Raw genomic sequence first — 23,309 nt, 5'->3', positions numbered from 1 at the left:
TTGTCATAGAGTTGGCTTACTCATGGTTAGACAACATGGGTCACGTCTCCACTTGGGGTTTTTAGAAAGAAGTCTCCATTGATGTTATCACCATTTCCTCTACATCAATGGGTAAGGCTAAGATTTTATCACGGTTATTTTTAGTAAAAGTCATGAACAGATCATGGGCAATAAACAAAAATTCACAGTCTGTGGCCTGTGCGTGACTTTACTAAAAAATAACCGGGGGAGAGGGGGCAGGGCTAGGTAGGAATGGAGCCCCGTGGGAGAGGAGAGGGCAGGGCACGAACGGACAGGCTGAGCCCCTGGCCATGGAGGGGGGAGGCAGCACAGCCCTGGCCCCAGCGTTACAGCCACAGGGGGCACATAGACCCTGCTACAGAGCTGGTCACAGCTGTGGGACAGGGGTGAGCAGCCCTGATTGAAGCCCCAGCTGCAGCTGGGGAAGGAGGGGGGTGGGTGGCACATGGCTCTGGGAAGCCACAAGTGGGGGCACATGGTCTCCAGGTGCAGCCACCAAGCAGGGGCACACGGCCCCGGCTGCAGCGCCTAACAGAAGCCTCAGAGTTGGGACACATGGCCCCAGCTTCAGCCCCCACCAAGCACGCAGGGCCGGCCTTTGGGGTGGGCCGTACAGGCATCTGCCCAGGGCGGCCTGCCCAAGGGGGCACTGTGCACAGGGTTTAGATTTCCACCTGACCTGCTACTGAGGCGGAAGGGGCTGATGGTGGTGTGTCTCCCTCCCCCGTGTCCCCGATTTCCACTAAGCTGGGGTGACGGGACAGGGGGAATCTGTGCGCACTGCTGCCTCTCCGGGTCCGGAGTTGTTGGCAGTTGCTTGTGTCTGAACAAGCCTAGTTCAGGCTCCTGACCCTGAGTGCTTTCATACAGAGACAGCACACTCACTCACTCCGGCACACACAAACACACACCCCTCAACCCAACGCACACCACACACACAGTCCCTCCAACACACACACCAGGGCTCCCTGAATCCAGGGTAGGAGTGAAGGGGCCACACAGTGCACGGCTTGGGATGAAGGGGACAAAGTGCAGAAGTTAGGGCAGGGGTGAGCAAACTTTTTGGCCTGAGGGCCACATCGGGGTTGCAAAACTGTATGGAGGGCTGGGTAGGGAAGGCTGTGCCTCCCCAAACAGCCTGGCCCCCCCTATCACTTCCCGCCCCCTGACTGCCCCCCTCAGAACCCCCAACCCACCAACCACCCCTTATCCCTGTCCCCTGACTGCTCCGACCCCTATCCACACCCCCGCCCCCCGACAAGGCCCCTGGGACTCCCACACCTATCCAACCCCCCCACTCCCTGTCCCAACAGCCTCCCCCCCCCGACACCTCACCCCCTATCCAACCCGCCCTGTTCCCTGTCTCCTGATCACCCCCGCCCCCAAACCTCCACCCCATCCAACCACCCCCTGTCCCCTGACTGCCCCACGGAGCCTCCTGCTCTTTATCCCCCACCCCTTTACCCTTACCATGCCGCTCAGAGCGGCAGGACAGGCTTATTGGAAAGCCTGGGAGGTGGGCGGGCGCAAGTCGCGCTGCCTGCACAGCAACGTTGCTGCAGGGGAAGGGGGACAGCGGGGAAGGGGCCGGGGGTAGCCTCCCTGGCCGGAAGCTCAGGGGCCAGGCACGACTGTCCCACAGGCCGGATGTAGTCCGCAGGCTGTAGTTTGCCCACCCCTGGGTTAGGGGCTCAGGAGGGAGGTGCAGGGGTAGGATTGAAGGGGTGCAGAGATTGGGGCACAGGAGAGGAGTGCAGGGTGGGGTGAAGAGGGCACAATGCAGGTTAGGAGTGGAGGGATTAGGGTTGCAGGAGGGGGGAGCAGGCATTAGGGGCGAAGGGGGCACAGTGCAGGGGTTAGGGGGGAAGGGAGGATGGGGAAGCCCATGAGGGCTGGGGCAATGGGGGGGGGAGGGTGTCTCACCCACAGGGGCCAGGGCACCAAAATGCAAGTTCATCCAGGGTGCCATTTTCCCTAAGGCCAGCCCTGCAAGCATGGGATGCCGCAGGGCTGGGGCGTGTGGCCCTGACTGCAGCCCCCAGCAGACGTGGGGCTGGGCATGCAGCTCCGGCTGCAGTCTCTGCCATATTCGGGATGCCACAGGGCTGGGGTGCACAGCCTCGGCTGCAGCCCCCAGAGGAAGCTGCAGGGCTTGAGCTGTAGGGTCCTGGTTCCAGTCAGCCCTAGTTGCAGGATAGAGCTGCAGTCCTGCTCTGCCTCCTGAAGCCCAAGAAGCCACGAAGGTCCAGTGAATTCACAGAATCTGTGACTGCCATGACCTCTGTGATTAAATGGTAGCCTTATCAATGGGAATTCAAGTGCTGACAAGGTCACAGAAGTTTGCTATTGTGCCAAACTACCACATTTATGTGAAAGTGATAAAATTTCAGAGGCCACTTGTGCCTTGTCTAAACTACAGCTCACACCAATGCAGTTGTACCAGTGGTGAATTACAGGTCCCATTTTTTCTAGTACAGACAAAATCACAGTGAAGCTTCACTCTGCTGTACTTTGGTTTCTACCAAAAGGCACCTTTAAATGTTGCATTCCAAGAAAACACAAACTTTCCCCCCTCAGCGAGACAAGGGGAATAGGGGAGAAGATAGGGGAAGTGGAAGAGGAAAGGGTAAGGAGAATTTCCCTCTCCTGATCTAGTTGTCGCTCTTCTCGGAACAGCTAAGAGGAACTAGACAGGTCTAAAGCAACACCCTACTGGGAATGAGACTGCTTTCAAGACTCTTCTCTACAGCTGTCAGGGGAGGGAGGAGAAGAGGCCTCCCACCAATCCCAAGAGGAGTAGGCTAGGTTTCGAAGTTGAGCCAGGCTAGACCTCTTCTTTCAGGCTGTCTAGAATAAAGCTTTTGATTGCTAGAGTTAATTGCAAATTCTAAATTCAAGTCATCTGGCAATTATGCTAGTTGTGCAGCCATTCAATAACCATGTGTTACCGTGCACAAGTGTTTCTGTCTGTCACCCTTGAACACAATGTTTGTGGAGTGTCTACAGTAGCATTTACATTCATGCTAGTTAACTCGAGTCAACTGGCAATCAACTAACTCTAGTTACAATACAACCATAACTAGTCTAGACAACATCTATACAATTTGTTTTGTGAAAAAACACCTTATAGTGCAAGAGTTCACATATTTTTAGTAGCAATCTTTGAGCTTATTTACATAATAACTTTTTAAAATATGACATGTTTGCATGCAAAAAGATCAAGATTCCTACTTACTTCCTCATTAAATAATTTGCTAGTTTCTTTTTTAATAGGGTCTATAAGTTGCACCTGGCCTGCAGAGAAGCCCACTAGTAGAGAGACACTTTCTGCTGTGGCTGTTAAGTGATTGAAGTCATGACATGTAGGTTGCGTTCCTTTGTATATCCTTTTGTCTATTGGTTTACTCAAGTCAGCAGCCTGCAAAAAGAGCAATGAAAACAAAAAGATAGTCTGTTATGTATACACTTTTTATGATAAACTAAATTCTATTAGTGAACAAGTTTGCTGTATGTAGCAAGATGATCAACACAATGGTTAACAAATGTAGTGAGAAAAACCTTAAGTTATAAAGCAACTTTAAATATTAATCAATTTGGCTTTAGTAAGTTACCATTGCTGTGTGAACAAAAAGTGAGATGCTTTCAGCAATTTAACACACACCAAGAAGCTTATTATATGTGTCTTTCAGTTTTACTAAATACTGAATAATGTCCACCAATTGTGGTTACACTACATCCCACATGAAGATTAATGACACTCAAAGAATAATATCTAGGCCCAGGCTCTACATAGTCACGTTTCCACCCGGGCTCCTTCTGAGAAGGAATGTGCCGATGGACGGGGAAAATGTCTCCTTCTCCCCACCAACTTTTCTGGCATCAGCTTTCCCACATACTTGTTGCTAGGCAGAGTTGTGTGTGGTACAGATTACAGCACAGGAAACATTTTTAGCCACCAGGTCTCTTATGTCATGTCTACAGTAGGAAACTCTGGAGCCACTTTGAACTCCTTATCTGCACTCCTTCAATATTTGCTCCTGCTATAAAATCATATAGAAGCTAGATTGCTTGTTTGAAAATTTAACACCTTCATGCTTTTTCACATTCTGCCCCACATGCTTGGAAGCAGTTCCCTGTAAACTCACTTATTACACTCCTTCAAATCCCTCCTTCGCTATGATGCCTATAAAAAACTTGACAATAGTTTCGTTGCTGCTGTGCTGAGACCACAGCTACCATGCCGACAAATATTGTCACATTGTTTACTTGTACTCAGTCACATCTGCATTCATCTGTTGCCTCTTCTCTTACACTTAAGATTGTATGCTCTTCGGAGCAGGAACAGTCTTTGTTTCTGTGTTTCTACAGCATCTAGCACAATGGATGCAAATTGTCTGCAATTTGGGCTCTGAGGCACTACGGCAATACAAATAATTCACAGGGGTTTTTTTATAGTGCCAATACCATAAAGCTATTTGTAGGAGACTATTCTCTCTCATTGTTCTGTATAATAAGAAGCTCATATAGTCTATACACATGCTGCCTGGACTACTGGAAGCTTAATATTTATTCTGGAAGAAGAAATGGATCCCCCATGACCCTTGGTAAATAAAAGGGCTCAGACTGGCAAAGAAAGTTAAAGGCATGGAATAGTTTCCACGTAACAGACTGGAGACATTGAGACTATTTAATTTGTCTCCCCTAAAGTCTCTTTTCTGTCCTGGAAGACGTATTGTCATTTCATTGTTCTCCGGCTATATTACAAGAGTCAACAATGAAAGAAGAGCAGCTGAACGAATCAATTTTAAATTGTTTTTAAAAAAACCTTCTCTTTACACCCATTTCACTTCAAGAACTAACATTGGTCGAGCAACCATAGAACACAAATGTAAATGTGGAAGGGACCTAAAGAGCTCATCTAGTCAAGCCCCCTCTACTAAGGCAGGACCAAATATACCTCTAGACCATCTCTGACAGGTGTTTGTCCAACCTGTTCTTAAAACACCTCTAATGATGGGGATTCTACAACCTCCCTTGGAAGCCTATTCTAGAACTTAACTATCCTTATAAAGTTTTTCCTAATATCAAACCTCAATTTCTCCTGAAAACTGTTACTGCACCTCGCCCTACATTCAGCAGGCATAGAGAACAATTGAGGAAGGAAGTCCATGCTAGAGATTCAGCACACCTATGCCTTCAATTAAGATGTGAAATCACACCACATTCTCAAAGTCAGATGCAGTTGGGGGCTTCAAGTTGAGAGGAAAGCAGCTGTCCCTTTACACTTGTTTCAGTGTCACTCTGCTTGACTTCAGACCATGGAAAGACAGGTATTTAGAAGGTTCAGAACTTACAACTACAGAAATATTCATATTTGAATTGGCACAGGTATATGTTGTAGTTATGTGACTTGCCCAAAAGGGCTTGTACCCTTTTGATGTACGAGGCCTTAATTTTCCAATTTTACATGGAAAATCCAGCTCCAAACTTTGAGGGTGGGGTGGTGGAACAGTTTCATCAGCTCTTTAGGCCTTATAACTCAGAATAAAATTCTTATCCTCTTTCATTTACAAGGTCCATGCATCTGTTAACTGATGGAATTTTTATAGCAGCATCCCTTGGGGGCGGGGGGTGGGTGTTAAAATGGGTATAGTTGTGTTTAAATTCCTCCTCCTCTACTGGGAGAGGATAACTTGTAGCACCCTTCTATTGAAGGTGATACCCATATATACCTGAACATGCAGTTGTAAAATTGAGAAAGTATGAACGGACAACCAGGTGGCCACCCTGCAGAGGCCACCACCATTTTCAAGCGTGGGTTATGTTGTTGGTTATTGGAGACAGACTGATTTATAGGTTTCATAGATACACCATCTCAACCACCTGAAATAGTAGATTTCAATGCTTTTCTTTACATCCTGATAGTAGAGAATATCTAGAGCAGTGGACTTGTGAAAAGCCTGTGTGTGATTGATGTAGATATTGAGGGATCTATAAACATTCAATGTATGTTCAAGCATCTCTGCTGGATACGATGTTTTGGACAAAGAGGGAAGCACCATTTCTTGGTCTGTGAAAAAAAACCTAGTTAATTTTTGGAACGAAGACCAGGTCTGTTCAGAGAACCACATCATTGTGAAATGTGCAATACTGTTCCTCAAGAGGGAAGGCCCCTACCTCCGACACCCTCCAGGTAGAAGTAACTGCTATCAAGATTTTAATCTTTTGCCTTTATTTTCCTAAAGAAAATTGATTCTCACCGGTTAGTAACCATAAAAGCCATGTTGATTTGCCTTTACACTAAATTTAGAACTTTTTACAAATTAGGATAACACTATCTTTACACATTTAAGCAATTATATAGCTTAACAAAGTAAAACATTATTCAGATTCTTAAATTATCTTAGAAAATGGCAAATGATAATTTCTTATTTACTAGATTAATGTACTCATGATCCATGTCAAGTTGCATTTGGATGGAAGCTGGAATTCAATCAAAACGCACAAAACAGTTATTTAAATAAAAACTACATTAAAGGTGCTGAATACAGCAGAAAAAAACTAAGTTTATAAAAACACGTTTTGTATTTAAAACTGATTTATGAAACAAAGGAAACATCTGTAGTTAGTGAATTGAACTATTTCTAGTCACCATGTCCCTTTAGGGTTTTAGACCTAGTAGAGCTCATCCTCTCACACCTTTATTTTTATTCAGAGATTGGAAGAGGAAAACAAGATTTTCTGCTTTTTCATCTTCCACCTGGTTTCTCAACTTTGAATGAACTAATTATTCAATAAACGAAGAAAGTATTTTATGCACCTGCAGAAGAAGCATCTGCTGTCAAAGCTGGTTTAGCACTTCAGTAAATTCTGGTTCCAGGTGCATACTCAGCAACTTCTACCAGGTTCATTGGTTTGACTCTAATACTTTGGCATCAAGCATGTACTGCTTAACTATTTTTATTTAATTTAAATTGTAAAATTATAGTAAGTTTAGGTCTTAACATTGGATACAAGTTTCAAAATTAGATTTGTTATTTTCAAGAAGAAAAAAACATTTAAATTTAAAAAATGCAGTTTAATAAAATCAGTTTGTTTTTCTCATTAATTTTTATCCACTCAGAGAAAAGCAATGTTTCTTTCACCGCCACTTGGACTTCCACCAATAGAAGGAATTTGTGGAAGCTTTTCTAGATGGCAGCAGAGTGGAGATTACAGCTTCTGTATATCCCATGTCTCCTACAAGACCATTCAAAAGCCATACAGTTAGTCTTCTGTACTCTAACTGATACATCAGTCCCATACAGAAAGCAAATCCTGTCTTAAAAGGGAGGACAGTGGGATCAGACTGAGCCATGTTGAAAGACTGGAGAACCAGGGCTGCCTCAACCAATGCAGAGACACTATTATCTCCAGTGCACTCTCCCTCCTTGTCTTCTGGTTAGTTCTGAGTAGTGGGGGGAAACAAGTAAAGGCATACAGGAGGGCTACTGGCCACCTCAAGGAGTACCTATGCTTACTATCTTGGGATCTCTCTTTCAGGAGGGAAAGGAGGGGACCTTACAGATGTAAACAAGTTTGAAAGGACCCTGAAATTCCTCACTATAAAGTAAAGGAGTACTTGTGGCACCTTAGAGACTAACCAATTTATTTGAGCATGAGCTTTCGTGAGCTACAGCTCACTTCATCGGATGAAGTGAGCTGTAGCTCACGAAAGCTCATGCTCAAATAAATTGGTTAGTCTCTAAGGTGCCACAAGTACTCCTTTACTTTTTGCGAATACAGACTAACACGGCTGTTACTCTGAAACCTGTCACTATAAAGTGAAGCTTCTGGGTTCAGACTCCATTCTGCTTGATGTAGCTGTCCTTTGCTTAGCCAGCTGGCAACTATTTTCCTCTTTTCTCCAGTATTTAGAGCTCTGAGGGACTGTAGGTTCTTCCTCCACCCAGAATGTCAAAGATGGGCTTCATTGGGCAAGGATGACTACATTGTCCCATCCTGTTTATTGATGTAGGCGACTGTAGTAGTGTTGTCCCTCACCATTACCATATGGGACATTCATCTATGGGGAGAGAGCTCTGAATTCATGGCACAGTTGTCCTGAATTCCAACCTGTTTACACCGTTTCTTCTCCTGTTCCATCCAAATTCCCTGCATTGAATTCATCTGTCTGTGCCCTTCATCTCTTAAACTTGGCATTGGATGCAAGTACTACTCTGTCCACCGTGGCTCTGGGTAATTAATTCCTGAACCATGAGTACCATCTTAGAAAGTATTAGGCTCCAAGAATTTGGACTCTCCTAAACTAAAGTGTGATGATACATGGACAGCAGAAATGACTGGAGATTTCTAGTGTGCAACTTCTGGCCAACTACAGCACATCCACAAACAAGATGACAAATGGGGAAGAAGAAGTTCCCATTTTTCAAATAATGACAGAACGTCTACTTCGTTGATTGTCACCAGCGTGGACATTAAACATTTGCTTCTTGAGTCTGGGATTTTTCAGGAACTTGAAATGCTTAACAACCTTGCTTGGTCTTTTTGTTTTTTTCTGGGGATTTCCATTCCTCTTTGATCACATCTATCAAGGCCGTATTGAGGGCAATATATGGCTGTTTTGGATCTGAGGGATAACACTTCCGAGTGGTGTAGTCATTCTTCTGACCTAGTTCCTCCTCTTAGTCTTAGAGGTTTTCTCAGGAAGTAGATCTAAATTGGAAGCTGTCCTCAAGCACAGATTTGAAAAATTCTAACTGGAAGAGTTCTTCTTTTCCCCTCCTTTTTCCTCTTCTGAAGCTTGCCCTTCCCTTGCAGGAAGGCACTGAAGGACTCCTGTACCTGCAAAATCTGGATTTGTGCTTCCTTCTTAGACCTGCCCCTCCTTGGAGGGATCAGCATCAGAAGATTGAAACAAACGGGAAGGACACCTCTGCCTGGATTAGCTTTCCTGAGTAGTAGAATCTTTTTAGGAATGCTTTGTTTTTTTTCCTGTGATGCGTTGGGGGACAATAGTGACCATAGGTACGTATCACTGTACTTACTTCTCATTTCCTTCTCGGTCTTTCGCTCTGTGGGTGCTTACCATTAGATTCTGAGGTTGACAGAGAAAACTATTGCTGGGAAAGCTCACAGGATTCCCTAGTAAGGGCAGTACTCAGATTCCCTGGACTTGATACTTCATTTGCCCTGCACTGAATCCCTTGTCTACATGTCCAGACAGGGAGGCTTTGACCAAGCCTACACAGAGAGGCTCACCCCAGGAGAAAAGTTGCTCTGCGAGATCTGGGTCCATGACGATAAATCCCAGAATCTGACACTCACTACCACACTTAACTGAGACTGGCAGGAACTGAAAACTTCTCTATTTGGGAAACAACACCGGTCAGCCTGTAGTCATACTTGCTTGAAAGATGAAGAGGGTTTTCCTGCAGTATCCCCTCTCTCATGTCATTTCATGTATTCAATCAAGTAGTAGATATCCCTCCTGTACATCTTAGCTATATCAAAAGAGCACCAAGATGACAGTAGGGTGTATATTTCCTTTTGAGCTACAAGGTCTTCTTAAATTTTTTTTAAAATATATCTAAGAAAGTTTCCATGGCAGCTCCATTTACAGTCAACGCACATACCTCTAGGTTACTCAGTGGTTACCAACACCTGTCGTGGCTGGGATTGACTTTCTATGGCCTCAGGCAAAGCTGGTGTTGTAACAATTAGCTCTTTGTGTGCCACCTAAACAGCCTGAGATTTACAGTAAGCAATCTCCTACCACAGCTAAGGAAATCTCTCTCAAAAGAAGGATCCCAGTCCAGAGGATCTTCGGATCTTGAATGACAGTGGGTAATATGGAGTGATCAGGTATTCACAGCTCTTGCACAAGTTGTAGAGAAAATAGGTGTATGAAAGAAGTGTCTTTATTATTATTTTAAATAAATACTTGTCAGTTCCTTAACCACAAATGAGTTAAATTTGGGGAGTATAAGTCATAAGTTACTTGTGAAAGAGAGCTGACCCTGCTCCCTGGAAGATGAACATGAGGAGACTCTGCACTTCTTGGGCCCTCTCTTGTTCATTTCATAAAATTATAGCAATATAGGGCTGACCTTGAGAGGTCACCTAGTCCACCCCCTGCAACAGTGCAGAATGAACAAAAACCTAGGCCATCCCTGAGAGAGGTCTGTCCAACACGTTCTTAAAAGCCTTCAAGGATGTGGATTCCACAACCTCCCTCAGAAGCCTATTCCAGAATTTAACTATCCTGACATTTTTTTCCTAATATCTACCTAAGGCCTTGTTTACACTGGCACTTTACAGCACTGCAACTTTCTTGCTCAGGGGTGTGAAAAAAAACACCCCGAGCCCTGCAAGTTTCAGTGCTGTAATGTGCCAGTATAGACAGTGCACCTGTGCTGGTAGCTACGCTCCTCATGGAGGTGGTTTTTTTAGAGCACTGGGAAAGCTCTCTCCCAGCACTGTGTAAATAAGAACAACAGTTCATGGATTAGGGACCCAATCTTATGAGGTTCCAGGGGCTTCTGTGTAGATTTAGGTTCTCATCTACCCAATGGGACTCAGTGCTCAGTCTAGAAGATACCATCAGAGATGCTTAGTTTTTCAGTTCTCAAACTGTGAATTTGTGTCTCCAGAAATAACATGCTTGTTAGCAAAAATGGTTTTAAATAAATAAAATAAATAAATATATAGAAGTGAGAAATAACAGACCTCATCCTTGGTGTTCCTCGCAAATTTGTGGACACAGTCAATCCCTTACCTCTCTCTAAAAGTGCAAAGTTTCAAAAAGTTCAGTGAATAGAAGATTGTTGGGGGTGGAATAGATCTGGACAAGGAGAAGAAGTCTGCAGATAAATGTGAGAAGGAAGGGACAGGCAGTAGAAACAAAAGTGAAACTGTTTGAGCAGCATATTCCAGAAGTCTTGAGATCTGAGTGTAGCCTTCATTGATTTGAGATCTACCATACCATTCTCCCACTAGAAGGGAAAACCTATAATGGCAGCAGGCCAAAAAGACCCAGTTTGGGAATAAAAACCATTCAAGAAAATATATGTTTGCTGATGATGTTTTAAAGGAAGTCACACCAGAGAACTGGTGGAAGTCACTTAAGCACTTGGATTCAGCGACTGTTGAAGTGATAACCTCACTTTTAACAGCAGTAGCTTCTTCTGCCGGCGTAGAAAGAATATTTTCGTCCTTTGGACTAATTCATTCCAAATTGACAGGTTTCAGAGTAACAGCCATGTTAGTCTGTATTCGCAAAAAGAAAAGGAGTACTTGTGGCACCTTAGAGACTAACCAATTTATTTGAGCATAAGCTTTCGTGAGCTAGTGAGCTGTAGCTCACGAAAGCTTATGCTCAAATAAATTGGTTAGTCTCTAAGGTGCCAAAAGTACTCCTTTTCTTTTTATTCCAAATTGAGAAATCGTTTGGGACCTGAAAAAGCAGGAAAGCTTGTTTTTCTTTTCCAGATTATGAACAAACAGGAAAATGAAGGTGAAGATGATTGAGTTAGCTGCAGAAGCCAATATTTTAAGTTTCTCATGTTGACCTGGCTGACTTAGTCGATCTAATTTTTGTTTTTAAAAAAAAACTACTTCAGTTCAAAACAATTAACAAAAACAAACCTGATTTTAAAAAACTTGAATGTTTAACTGAATTCAAAAATTCATATTCTTGTTTTGTTAAAATATTATGTTTACTGTTGAAGAAAAAAATTCAGAATACATAACTTTGTTTTAGTTAAATAAACCAATTTAAATGTCTGTCTGGTGATGTTCTCCTCCTAATACAGCATGGCAAGAAAATCCTCCAAATATTAACGATTAACCTGTTGAATTGGAGATATTTATGAGGTCACTGGCGGTGAATATCTGCTTTAATTACCTTTGGTAAATGAAAATATCAGAAAATGAATGATTGGTTTCAGATGAGTTTTACAGCTATAAAGTTTTCAAAATAAATCACTTTAAAAACGTATGGCATGTACAGTCTAAAAATGAAACCTACATCTATCTCTGAGTTGTGAAGAATATGTACAGTAGCTCCTCACTTAACGTCCTGCTGCTTAATGTTGTTTCAAAGTTACGTTGCTGCTCAATTAGGAACATGATCGTTTAAAGTTGTGCAATGCTCCCTTATAACGTCGTCTGGCTGCCTGCTCTGTCCACTGCTTGTAAGATTTTGTGGAAGAGCAGCGACTTTACAAGGGAGCATTGCACAAGTTCCTCTTCTCTGCCTCCTCCCCCTCCCTCCCAATGCTTCCCCCACCTCCAAACAGCTGTTTGGCAGCGCTTAGGACTTTCTGGAAGTGAGGGGGAAGCGCAGGAAAGAGATGCGTCTTCACTCCTCCCCCTCCCTCTCAGAAAGTCCTGAGTGCAAAGCGCTGGGGAGGGAGGGGAAGCACCGTGTCTCCACTCCTCCCAGAAAGTCCTAAGCACCGCCAAGAGCTGTTTGGCAGTGTTTAGGACTTTCCGGGAGGTGACGAGAGGTGAGGCGGAGGAGCGGGGATGCAGCATACTCCTGAGAGGAGATGGACTGGGGGTGGGAAGAGGTGGGTGTGGAGTGGAGTGGGGACAGGAAGAGGCGGGCCAGGAGCATCCCCCGGCAAAGTCAGTGCCTGTTCTTCTCTAGGTAAGCTGCCACTGCTGCTGCAAAGGTGCTTCCTAGCATCCTTGCCTGCAGCGGGCTTTGCCTGTGTGCGGTAAGCCGGGGCACTTCCCAACCACAGTACAGTACAGTATATAATGCCTTTTTTCTGCCCAAAAAAAATTTCCTTGGAATCTAACCCCCCGCATTTACATTAGAACTTATGGGGAAAATGGATTTGTTTAACATCGTTTCACTTAAAGTTGCATTTTCCAGGAACATAACTACAACATTAAGTGAGGAGTCACTGTATTAAGGTTATAACAACCAACAAGAATGCACTTTTACGTAGAAATCCATGATTTAAACCGAGTCTTCCTGACTAGTAATTTAAATCAAATTCACTCTGCAAGATACTAACAGTTTTGTGATCATCAAAACCAGATGTTTATTAATTAAATGCAGAATCAAGTTATTTCAGGTGTGCTGAAAAGTTCCTGCAAAATCATATAAAAACAGGGACTGTCCCAGTAAAACTGGGAGACACGGTCACTTTCTTAATTTTATATTTCAAAATTAAGTGTCTCAGGCCATTTCATTACAAAGGCTTAGCTTGTTCATTTTTGACAAAACTAATAAGATTAGAAAAAAAATTGTGTTCCCAAGTTCTCAATAAAACTTGCATAATTTTTATGTCTCATTTTAGGTCACGTATAAAAACCATACGTGCTTTGAAAGTGAAGAGTCACTTTCAGAAGTATTTCAGTGTATAGCCTGCCGGATGAATAAGACAAAACTCATAATGGCTCTATCATTTAAGGCCAGAATCTTGGGCACATAAATCTATAGTTAGGCATACGAATAGGAATAAGAATGGTTTAGTTTTCCAGGAGGATTGAAGCATCCATAGCCTCCACTGAAGTCAGTGGGTATTCAACACTTCTGAAAAAAATTCAGACTACGTGCCCAATTTTATGCACCTAAAGTGAAGACTTGTGGTTTGTTTTTTAAATGTCCAAACATAACAATTCTAAATATTTTTTTCAATTTGTATAAAAATTGGAACACATTTATCCAAAGCTCTGATCAGCCTTACCAAATAGTAAGGGTACAAAAATCAAAACAACCCCTCTCCCTATAAACTGGAAGAGGAAAAAAACACTCGGGGTATGCACAAACCTACAAACCCTTAGCTTACCCTTTTTCTCCCCTTAAAAGCTGGGAAAAGGGGAAGGGCTGTGCAGAAGAACACAAAGGTTAAACTTGGCTTACTTGAAATCAGGAAAAAGGGATGAAGGAGAGTGAATTCTAAAGTTCTGAAGACCTTCACAGAAAGAGACTACCTTTTGCACTGAGAGTCAATGCTGACTGCACCTGTTGCAATATGGCACAGTGGCAGTTTCCAAAGCCATGTTTACAATAGACATTTTATCCATTTTCAGTTGAACCTTCTACAGAATCAGTTAAAGCACAAACTGTTCAGTGAATCCACACTGTTACAGCACCATTCTAGCAGTATCAGGTCCAAAGTTCTCCAGATATCTATACCACATGTCTGGGCATAGCTCAGTAAACAGTGGATTCCGGGAGATTTTAAAAGATCTCTGGTGCACTGCAGCTGGCCTTGCAGAAAGAATAGGCTGTATCTAGCCTTGGGAAGTCTTCCAAGGAATTTTTAAAAACTCCAGCTGCATTATAACCAAAGGACTTGTTTCAGAGATGAAGTCAGCAGAGACTAATTGACAGACACCTACCAATCTTTTCAAGTTGTTTGTTTCTACATATTTAATGTAATAGAATTAAAATAATTTTTTTCTTTCTCCCAGAAAAAAGTCTCAACTCTAGTCAGCAGCCAATTCACATTAGCATTTCCATTGTTCCAAACACTAGTGGGAGACTTCCCGAGAACTGTCAGCATAGACCAGGCCAGTGTGCCCGGAAACAAATTATGTTTGGAGCCAACAAAGCCACTAACTAGTTATAAACTCAGCCTGATATTGTAGGACAGTGATTTAACACAGAAGCAGTAGAATTTTAAATTAAAGAGTTACAGTTCCTACTCCTCATTGTGAAAGTATGAAACCAAAAAAGTCTGGTGTCACCTAAACGTCAAATGCACTGGATTATATAACAGCATTAATTGCTCATGCAATTGTATCAAACTATAGTGTATGGACACAAATTGAGATGAATTAACAGTTTCAGTTTCGCTTCATACGCAAAAAATCCAATATCCCCAATTTTATCTCTTGAAATATTAAATAAACTACATATAGTAGCAAAGTTGTCTTATTCATAATTATAGCAGTTTCTACAGCTAAGATTGAAAGTTTCTATTACAGCCCCTGCCTCCTTTTTCACATGCTCCGAATTCTAAACCATTCATCTTTTCTATTGATGTTTTTCCACACCTAGGTTATGTCTACACTACTGTGGTAAGTCAACCTAAGTAACGCTACTCCAGCTACGTGAATAACATAGCTGGAGTCAACGTAGCTTAGCTTAGACGTACTGTGGTGTCTACACCGCACTGGGTCAACAGAAGATGCTCTCCCCATTGATTTACCTTACTCCTCTCATTCCCAATGGACTACTGGAGTTGACCGGAGAGCACTCTGTCGTTGATTTAGTGGGTCTTCACTAGACCTGCTAAATCGACTCCCGGTGCATCAATCACAGCAGCATTGATCCTGCGGTAGTGCGGACAGCCTTAGTCTCTGCTTAAGTGATTTGATGGGAAGTCTTAAGAAAATGCCTGCAGACTTTTGAGTTACAAAGGAGTGAAGAGGTTTTTGTTGTTGTTGTTTTTGCCTAAACTAGCCACTTTTTTGCTGTAGCCACATAAAAACACAGCTGAAGTAGGAAACAATCCAGATCAGAACTGTATAAAGCAAGCTACAGATTGTCATGAAATGAGAAGACAGCACTACAAATGGAATATTTACAGGTGTCAGCTGATGTTTGGAAGTATGAACTACGCTTACTAGTACTGCTTACAATTAACCACAGGTATCATTAAAATAGACTTGTGAGCATCCATTCATCCATTATTTAAATACTTGGAATACACTGCAATATGTTCATTTACAATCTCCAATTAGGAAAGTATACCATTTCTGTGAGCCAATTAAGTAGATTCTGACAGATTTAGAAATTACTAGACTACTCCACAGTAATTTGATCAATAAGCTTAAATGTAATTTTAAAGTTTAAACTGCATCTTAATTCTGTTCCCTGTTACCCAAAAGCCAGAAACTTAACATGGATATTACAGATTCTCCTCTCTGAAATAGAGAGTATTAATTCTCACCCTATTCTTATTCCCTATATTCCACCCAACCCTTCAATGGATCCTTTAGTCTCCTCCCACTCCTAAAGTCGTACCTTCTTTCATGCAACCCCCTACACTTATACCAGTCTCTTCCCATGGAAGAAATGCCAGCTCTCTCAAAGTATTTTGTAACAGTGAACAAGGTACTGTACAAACAAGATGAACTAGATTTATGGAAAATAAGTCAATGTAAACATGTCAAATAGATCCCAGCTAAACCAAGTATTCTGATATAGTTCTGCAAATATTCTTGACTAGTTAGTTCATTGGGTCAACAAAAGTGACATGAAAATGTTTTCATGTGAAAATAAGTAGCTTAATTCCCAACATTTTAAATTGGCTCATCCTCCCCACATTAGTATGAGAGATTTACTGGTAATACAAGTAAAACTAGTTGGAAAGTTACAACTACTGTTAAGATTTGCCAATGAAGGCTGCCTTTGACAAGTTGCACTTCTGATTTAAACAAAGGCAGCTGAACTGCTTTTATATTGCCAGAAAAATATGAAGCAGTTTGGAAATGGTGCTTATTTACTTTCAGCATGACAATCATCTACCCCACAGACTGAACGCCACCAGCCTGCTTCACAAGGTGTCTATGAAGATCTCCTTCCCACACAAAAGTTACTTAACCTGTTGGACTAGTCCTCTCCTCTCAGCCACACTATTATCATCTTTGTACAGTCAATAGTTCTCCCTTTAGCTATTCTTAGCTCTCATACAAATTCTCCCTTTCATCTTCTCATGTCATTCTCAAATTTTTCCAGTCTTCTTTTCAATGGCGTCTGCTCATCTTTGAAATCAAATTTATGCTACATCTTCACATCAATCCCGTTGACTGAAGACCATCTGCCATCTTCTAAGAAGATTACACGCACTGCATATTTTGTATTGTACAACTTCTCTTTTGTTAAGCTCGTCATATAGTACCAAACAGCATTATATTTAGCATAATTGTGCTGAACTGAATACATACACATTTTCATTCCTGTGCTGTGCAAAGTTTAGTTAATAAACTAAGCCGTTGATAGTTACAAGCCAGTTTATTTCTTCTCTAAGACTTTAGAAAAAGTCACATTTCAATAGGAAGTGAACATGCTGTTCCCTTTCTTGGGATACCAGAAAAAGGCGGCTTTATGAAACATATGCAACCCCCCACATGGGAGGTTAGCAGTATCAGGACGTTAGAGGTTTTCAATCCTAAAGAGACAGACTGGGTATGTATTGGAGACTACGATCGAGCAGAAGCCAATAGCGAAGTATAATGAGAAATTCATATGATTCCCCCAACCGCCCCCGGCAAAATTGATTTTTTTAGTTACATATTGCATAAAATTAAGATAATTTGTTAAGGAACAATATGCATGCTAGAATGCAATTTTGGTGCTAGAAGACTTCTTGTACTCTAATTTTAAAACTATCCAGATATTAGAAATATTCTACTGGTCTGTAGCTCTTTAAAATACCTGTGGCAAACAAAACTGCAGTTCATCTGAAGTTTTTAAAAAGTAAAGAAACTGAGCAGCGTAAAGAAGAATATTTCCTCCTTTAAGGATATCCTGACATTTCAGAAAAAAGTAATTAAGCATTGGGTATAATTAACATTTTTAAATCCATATTAATTCATTATATCAGCAACCATAAACAAAGCTATACAGTTCACTAAAAATACATTTCAGTAGCCTCATACTAATGGGAAATCTGCAAACTGACTGCAAGACCAAATTCCTTCAAATCGGACGAAGATTAACTCCCCACAGTTGGAACTGAACTATGTATTTGTACTGAAGAAATACCTAACAGCAATCAAAGATCAAGGCCCCATTGTACTAAGCACTGTACAGACATTCAGTAAAGACAGTCCCTGCCACAAAGAGCTCATAGTTTAGGTATAAAACTTTGAGATATGATTTAAAAAAGGGAATACACAACAGAAGTTTACCAGAAAAACCAGCACTCAAGATTTCAATATTATCTAATGCTATAATAAAATATAGCATTTTAATCTGACAGTGTATTTGTGAGGGGAAAATTCTGTTACAAAGCAGCCAGCATAACTGCACCCTGTATTGCATCCGATGTTGCTATAGAAACTTATTTCACTGTAGCAGTGCTTGGTAATCACTTTATATTCTCTTCATTACAAAGCTCAGTATGAGTCAATTTCTGTTTTTGAACCAATTACTACTATCCTGTAAACATAGATCCTTTCTGTTAGGTCTTACTGGCCCACAGGAATGAATACCAGAGTATTTTGATGTTATCTTACACATACCCAACCCAAATAATTCCATCATGTTGCAGCATGTTAAAAAAAATACTACAAGTGGTAAAAATCAGATTACTAATATTCAATAAACAAACTTTAATTTCCTGTTATTACAGAAGTTTAAAACAGTCTGATAGTAGTAGTTTGAATAAATAAAATATTTGCCAAGGCGGAGCCACTATTTCAATACCAAAAATGAGGTCCAACTGGTTTATGTTTTTACTACAAGTCATATCTGGTCATAGTCAGAAAAGATGCAATTTTGTTCACTGTGAATTGCTGTATTAATGTTACTTCACACTTCTAGCATTTTCCTTCCATGTCTCTCAAAAGGCTAACATCCCTGTGAGGCAAGTAAATATTCTAATTTTACAAGCAGGAACCTGAGGCAAACGAAGAAACTACCTGAAAAAACATGTACTGAGAACCTAGCCGCAATACACATTCATCCTGTAAAGTAGATGGGACTAACCATGTCTGAGCTATGCTATTATGTCGGACAGACCAAGTACTTCATCTAAACTGCAACCCAGAACCTTATTTTAGAAGTTCTAGGAGTGGAAGGCAGAAAGTCTCACTCAGATAAAATCCAGGTCTCCCAACATTCAGAACTGTGTTGTAGGCACAGAAGCATTCTTACTTTACCTTCACCCAACATGTTTGTTACTTGTAAGCAAAGCCAGAACGGCATTCAAGTTAAATAAGTTGTCTGCTGCTCTACAATTTACAAGAGCAGCAGAAAGCATAATTTTATATATCCATTTATAAGATAACAAAACACGGCACTGGAATTATTCCTCCCCCTGCCCCCAACAGTTATGTACCTAGTGCTTAACAAATCCATTTGCCCACTCACCATTAATAAGCTGAAAGGTTTTCCTGGAAATGTGGGGAGAGGCTAAGCCAATATCTGCAAAATTAAAGCTTTAAAAATGAAGTTTAGTCCTTCAAGAAAGTCTTCCGAATAAGAACTGCATGTACACAAAGCAGTGTTGTCTTCCCAATTCTGCAAGCCAACTGCTCCAGTACCTCTGAGGCTCCTCATAGCTTTGCCAAACAGCAGCTGAGTGAAATTAATATCCAGTTCTTATCACATTTATCAGTAGATCTCAATGCACTTTGCAAAGGAGGTACCCAACTTTATCCCTATTTTACAGATGGGACAACAGAGCAGCTAAGTGACTTGCCAGAGAACACAAAGGAAGTCTGTGGCAGAGCAGGGAATTGAATGCAGGTCTCCCAAGTCCAATGCTAGTGCCCTAATCACCAAACCATCTTTCCTTTATGCCAGCAAAAGTGCTTTTATACCAGTATAATCATTTGCACTATGATTTTTGCCAGCACAGAAAGAATGCCAAAAAGAATCACACTCATAACCGACATTACTATGCCAGCAAAAGTTTCTAGTGCAGATTTAAGCCCAAGATCCTTCTCTTTCCAGCAATTAGGATATGGAGCTTTCAAATCTGTCAAACACAAAATGTGGCCTAATGCAAAAAAAAAAAAAATTAAAAAATTTTAAAAAAATAGAGCTCCGAAGCACAACTAAGGGACAGCACATGAGTAGACACTAAAGTATCCTCACCTTTTCGAGCACTTTATGATGGCAGGGGACTAGGCTTCTCAGAGCACTGACACAGATCTGACTACCAGCCTCCTTCACTCCACTTCATAAGGATTTATACTAAATCCTCTAACCAACTCAGGATCAGCAAGAAGCTATCATAAAGGAAGCAGTGTTCAAAGATCTCCAGCCAGAACTAAGTTGGACCAAATACCAGATGTCACGTGGATGGACACGTGTTTAATTAGAAGACATGTCTAGAAGCCTCTGGCATACAACATCAGGACTGGGAGAAGTACTTGTTAATGAATTTTATTTTATTTTTAAACTAGATAGAGACCCCACGTTAGGAAAATGGATGTGAAAGACTTCGCTCTTGTCTAACTCATCTGGGAAAGCTTCCTTCTCGTCCCAGGTAAGTGAATTTTTAAATGCCTGCACTAACAAGTCACTATTTCAAATGAAGAGCCTTTTTAGCATACACATTTTGCTTCATCCAGATATATACAAATTTGTTCAAGGGTCAAAATTCAGCTGATGAAGTTAAGAAATGCAGGTTAACCTAATATGCTAATTTGATGTGGATATAAGTAGATGGTTTTGTATCTGAAAGTAAGAAAAAAAACACATTTAATACAAACAGCTAGAATTTCCCTAAAGTCACTTGTTGAGATATAGAGCTAATACTAAACAATTACAGAATGGTAATTTCTTAAGTGTTCATCTGACTCGGTTCTCAAACCATGGGACACTTGTGGCCCAATCAGCACCCAGCTGTGGCCCATGTAACATCCTCAGGGCTGTAACTAGGACAGAGCAAGAGGGGCACCTTCCCCAGCGCAAAGCTGGGGGAGGGAGGGAGAACAGGGTGGCACAGATTGGGCCCAGAAGCATTGTCAGGAGGCCAGGGTGCTCAGTGCCCCCAAACCCCAGAGGATCTCATGTCCAGTAACCCTGGTTGGAGCATGCTCTTCAGCACTAGGACGCAGCAGCAGGTGGGCAGGGCAGGCTGCACTGCTGAGCTACATGAAGCCAAGGTGGGCTGGGGCACAGCGAGGGGATACAGCCGATGCATGGGGTACAGACTGTAGGTGCGGGGGACTGGTGGCTAGGGACGGTCCCTGGAGGAGAGCTAGATACGGGGGCACAGCCCCTAGATGGGGGATTGAGTGCTGGGCAGCAGTCTTTGGGGCTCCGCAGCCATGCTTTCTGGATGCTCACCCCAGCCGCACCGCCAACAGCAGCACAGAAGTGAGGGTGGCCGTACATCATACCATGCAACCTTACAGTAAATTAATTTTAACAGGTAATGTTTTGACTTATTTTGCTAATTTAAAATGCTCTTAGACATTTGCCAGTGTTGAAATGAAAGGTGCTATATTGATTTGAATTGTATTGCTGTCATATAATAAATACTAAATGGGCCTGATTTTGGGATAACCTTTTCTGGCATGCACCTTTCATTTTGTCAGGATGTAAGTAACTTCCTACTTCAGTGCTTTGGCTCATCCCACCATCAGAAAAGGCTCCATGTACTCAAAGAATTCTAGTACTGCAAAATGAAATCTTGGAAACGGTTAGTAAAATAAAACAAATCCATCTATGTTCATTCTAATAAACTTCTGTCCTAATCTGAAAGAGGCAGTCTAGCAACACATGTAGAGCTGCAATACTCTGTTTAATTTATTTTTATAGTTAACAATTACCCTAGTAAACCAAGCTGTTAAACACAGTGGTTCTCAAACTTTTGTATTGGTGACCCCTTTCCCAGGAAGCCTCTGAGTGCGATCCCTCCTTATAAATTAAAAACATTTTTTTTATATTTAACACAATTATAAATGCTGGAGGTGACGCAGGGTTTGTGGTGGAGGCTGACAGCTTGTGACCCCCACGTAATAAGTCACAACCCTCAGTTCAAGAACCCCTAAAAGCATTCAGATCATTGAATTATGTAACTGAACACTTGCTAGCAACTTATGCATGAAGTCGCAATGAAATTTTTAAAGTTATTTAGCACATCTTCAGAGGACTGGTGTCCATAATGCAAAAATTAAGGGAAAAAACGTACAGAAAAATGCAGTCACAAGGTCACATTTTCAGCAAGATAACTTACTGCAAAACAGAGGCTATAAAAATGGTTTTAAACTAACAGTTTAAAACTTAAAGGTAACTCTCCTACATGCACCTGGACATTTAGAACCAGACTTTACAATTCATGGGAGTGTTGCTCAGTAGATTACAAAGACCATGATTTATGAAAAATTAAGTCACATTTGTCATGGAAATGAAAAAGATGGAGCTTTGGTGGCATTCATGACTAAGGCTACGATTTAGTCACAGAAGTCACAGAAGCCATGACTTCCAGCAACCTCTGTGATTTCAGCCTGTGGTGGTTGGGAGCTGAGGGGTACCCCCACCACCTCCAGAGACGCCTGCCGCCACGGGGGAACCCCACAGTTCCCGGCCACCGTGGAGGAACCCCCGAGCTGCAGGCAGCAAGGGTACCCCACAGCTCCCAGCTGCAAGCAGAATCCCCAAGCTCCTGGTCATTGCAGGCCCCTGGAGCTGAAGGGGTACCCCGCAGCTCCTGGCTGGCAGAGGAGGCGGGGGGACCCCACAGCTCTCAGCCCTCATGGGCAGTGGGGGGACCCCCAGAGCTGCAGGCAGCTGGGGTACCCTGCAGCCCCCAGCTGCTGCAAGCAGCTCCTAGCCCTTGCACAGCAGCCCCACTGCAGGCAGCGTGGGGACCCAGATCCCCATTTTGTCCCAGATATTTTTAGTAAAAGTCAGACAGGTCACAGCTTCCATTAATTTTTCTTTTTTGCCCGTGACAATATCTGTGACAAAATCTTAGCCTAAATCATGACACCAAATACAGTTTCTTCAAGTTTAGTTCTGGTACAGTTAGATCTTGAGACACCCATAACAGTTTAACATACTGCAAACTCCTCAGTTAAAAAAAGTTATTAATCAGGACTTAAGTCATTTAACATTTGTATTGTGTACCCAAAATCCACTTACTCCTAGAACTAAACCAAACATTAGCTACAACTAATCAGGAGAAAGATCTTGGAGTCATCATGGATAGTTCTCTGAAGACGTCCATACAGTGTGCAGCAGCAGTCAAAAAAGCAAACGGGATGGTAGGAATCATTAAAAAAGGGATAGAGAATAAGATGGAGAATATCTTATTGCCCTTATATAAATCCATGATATGCCCACATCTTGAATACTGCATACAGATGTGGTCCCCTCATCTCAAAAAAGATATGCAGGCATTAGAAAAGGTTCAGAAAAGGGCAACTAAGATGATTAGGGGTTTGGAACTGGTCCCATGTGAGGAGAGATTAAAGAGGCTAGGACTTTTCAGCTTGGAAAAGAGGAGACTAAGGGGGGATATGACAGAGGTATATAAAATCATGAGTCGTGTGGAGAAAGTGAATAAGGAAAAGTTATTTACTTGTTCCCATAATATAAGAACAAGGGGACACCAAATGAAATTAATGGGCAGTAGGTT

At 42.0% G+C, this 23,309-nt stretch overlaps 1 protein-coding gene across 5 annotated transcripts in view; it reads right to left on the bottom strand.

Moving 5' to 3' along the window:
- The window catches only part of WDR20 (WD repeat domain 20), a 77,962-nt gene that overhangs the window by 42,048 nt on the left and 12,605 nt on the right, over positions 1-23,309 (bottom strand). For all 5 annotated transcript variants that reach the window (XR_012159569.1, XM_073349671.1, XM_073349673.1 and 2 more), the window contains exon 2: positions 3,257-3,439. Coding sequence is in view for 4 of the 5 variants with exons in the window: in XM_073349671.1 (XP_073205772.1) it covers positions 3,257-3,439 (183 nt within the window). In the remaining variant the exon portion in view is untranslated. The remainder of the gene's footprint in view (positions 1-3,256; positions 3,440-23,309) is intronic.

The sequence above is a fragment of the Lepidochelys kempii genome, chromosome 6, assembly GCF_965140265.1.
Source record: "Lepidochelys kempii isolate rLepKem1 chromosome 6, rLepKem1.hap2, whole genome shotgun sequence".
Taxonomy (NCBI): domain Eukaryota; kingdom Metazoa; phylum Chordata; order Testudines; family Cheloniidae; genus Lepidochelys; species Lepidochelys kempii.
The sequence above is the reverse complement of the archived record's forward strand: the minus strand, read 5'-3'. Positions and strand labels throughout refer to the sequence as shown.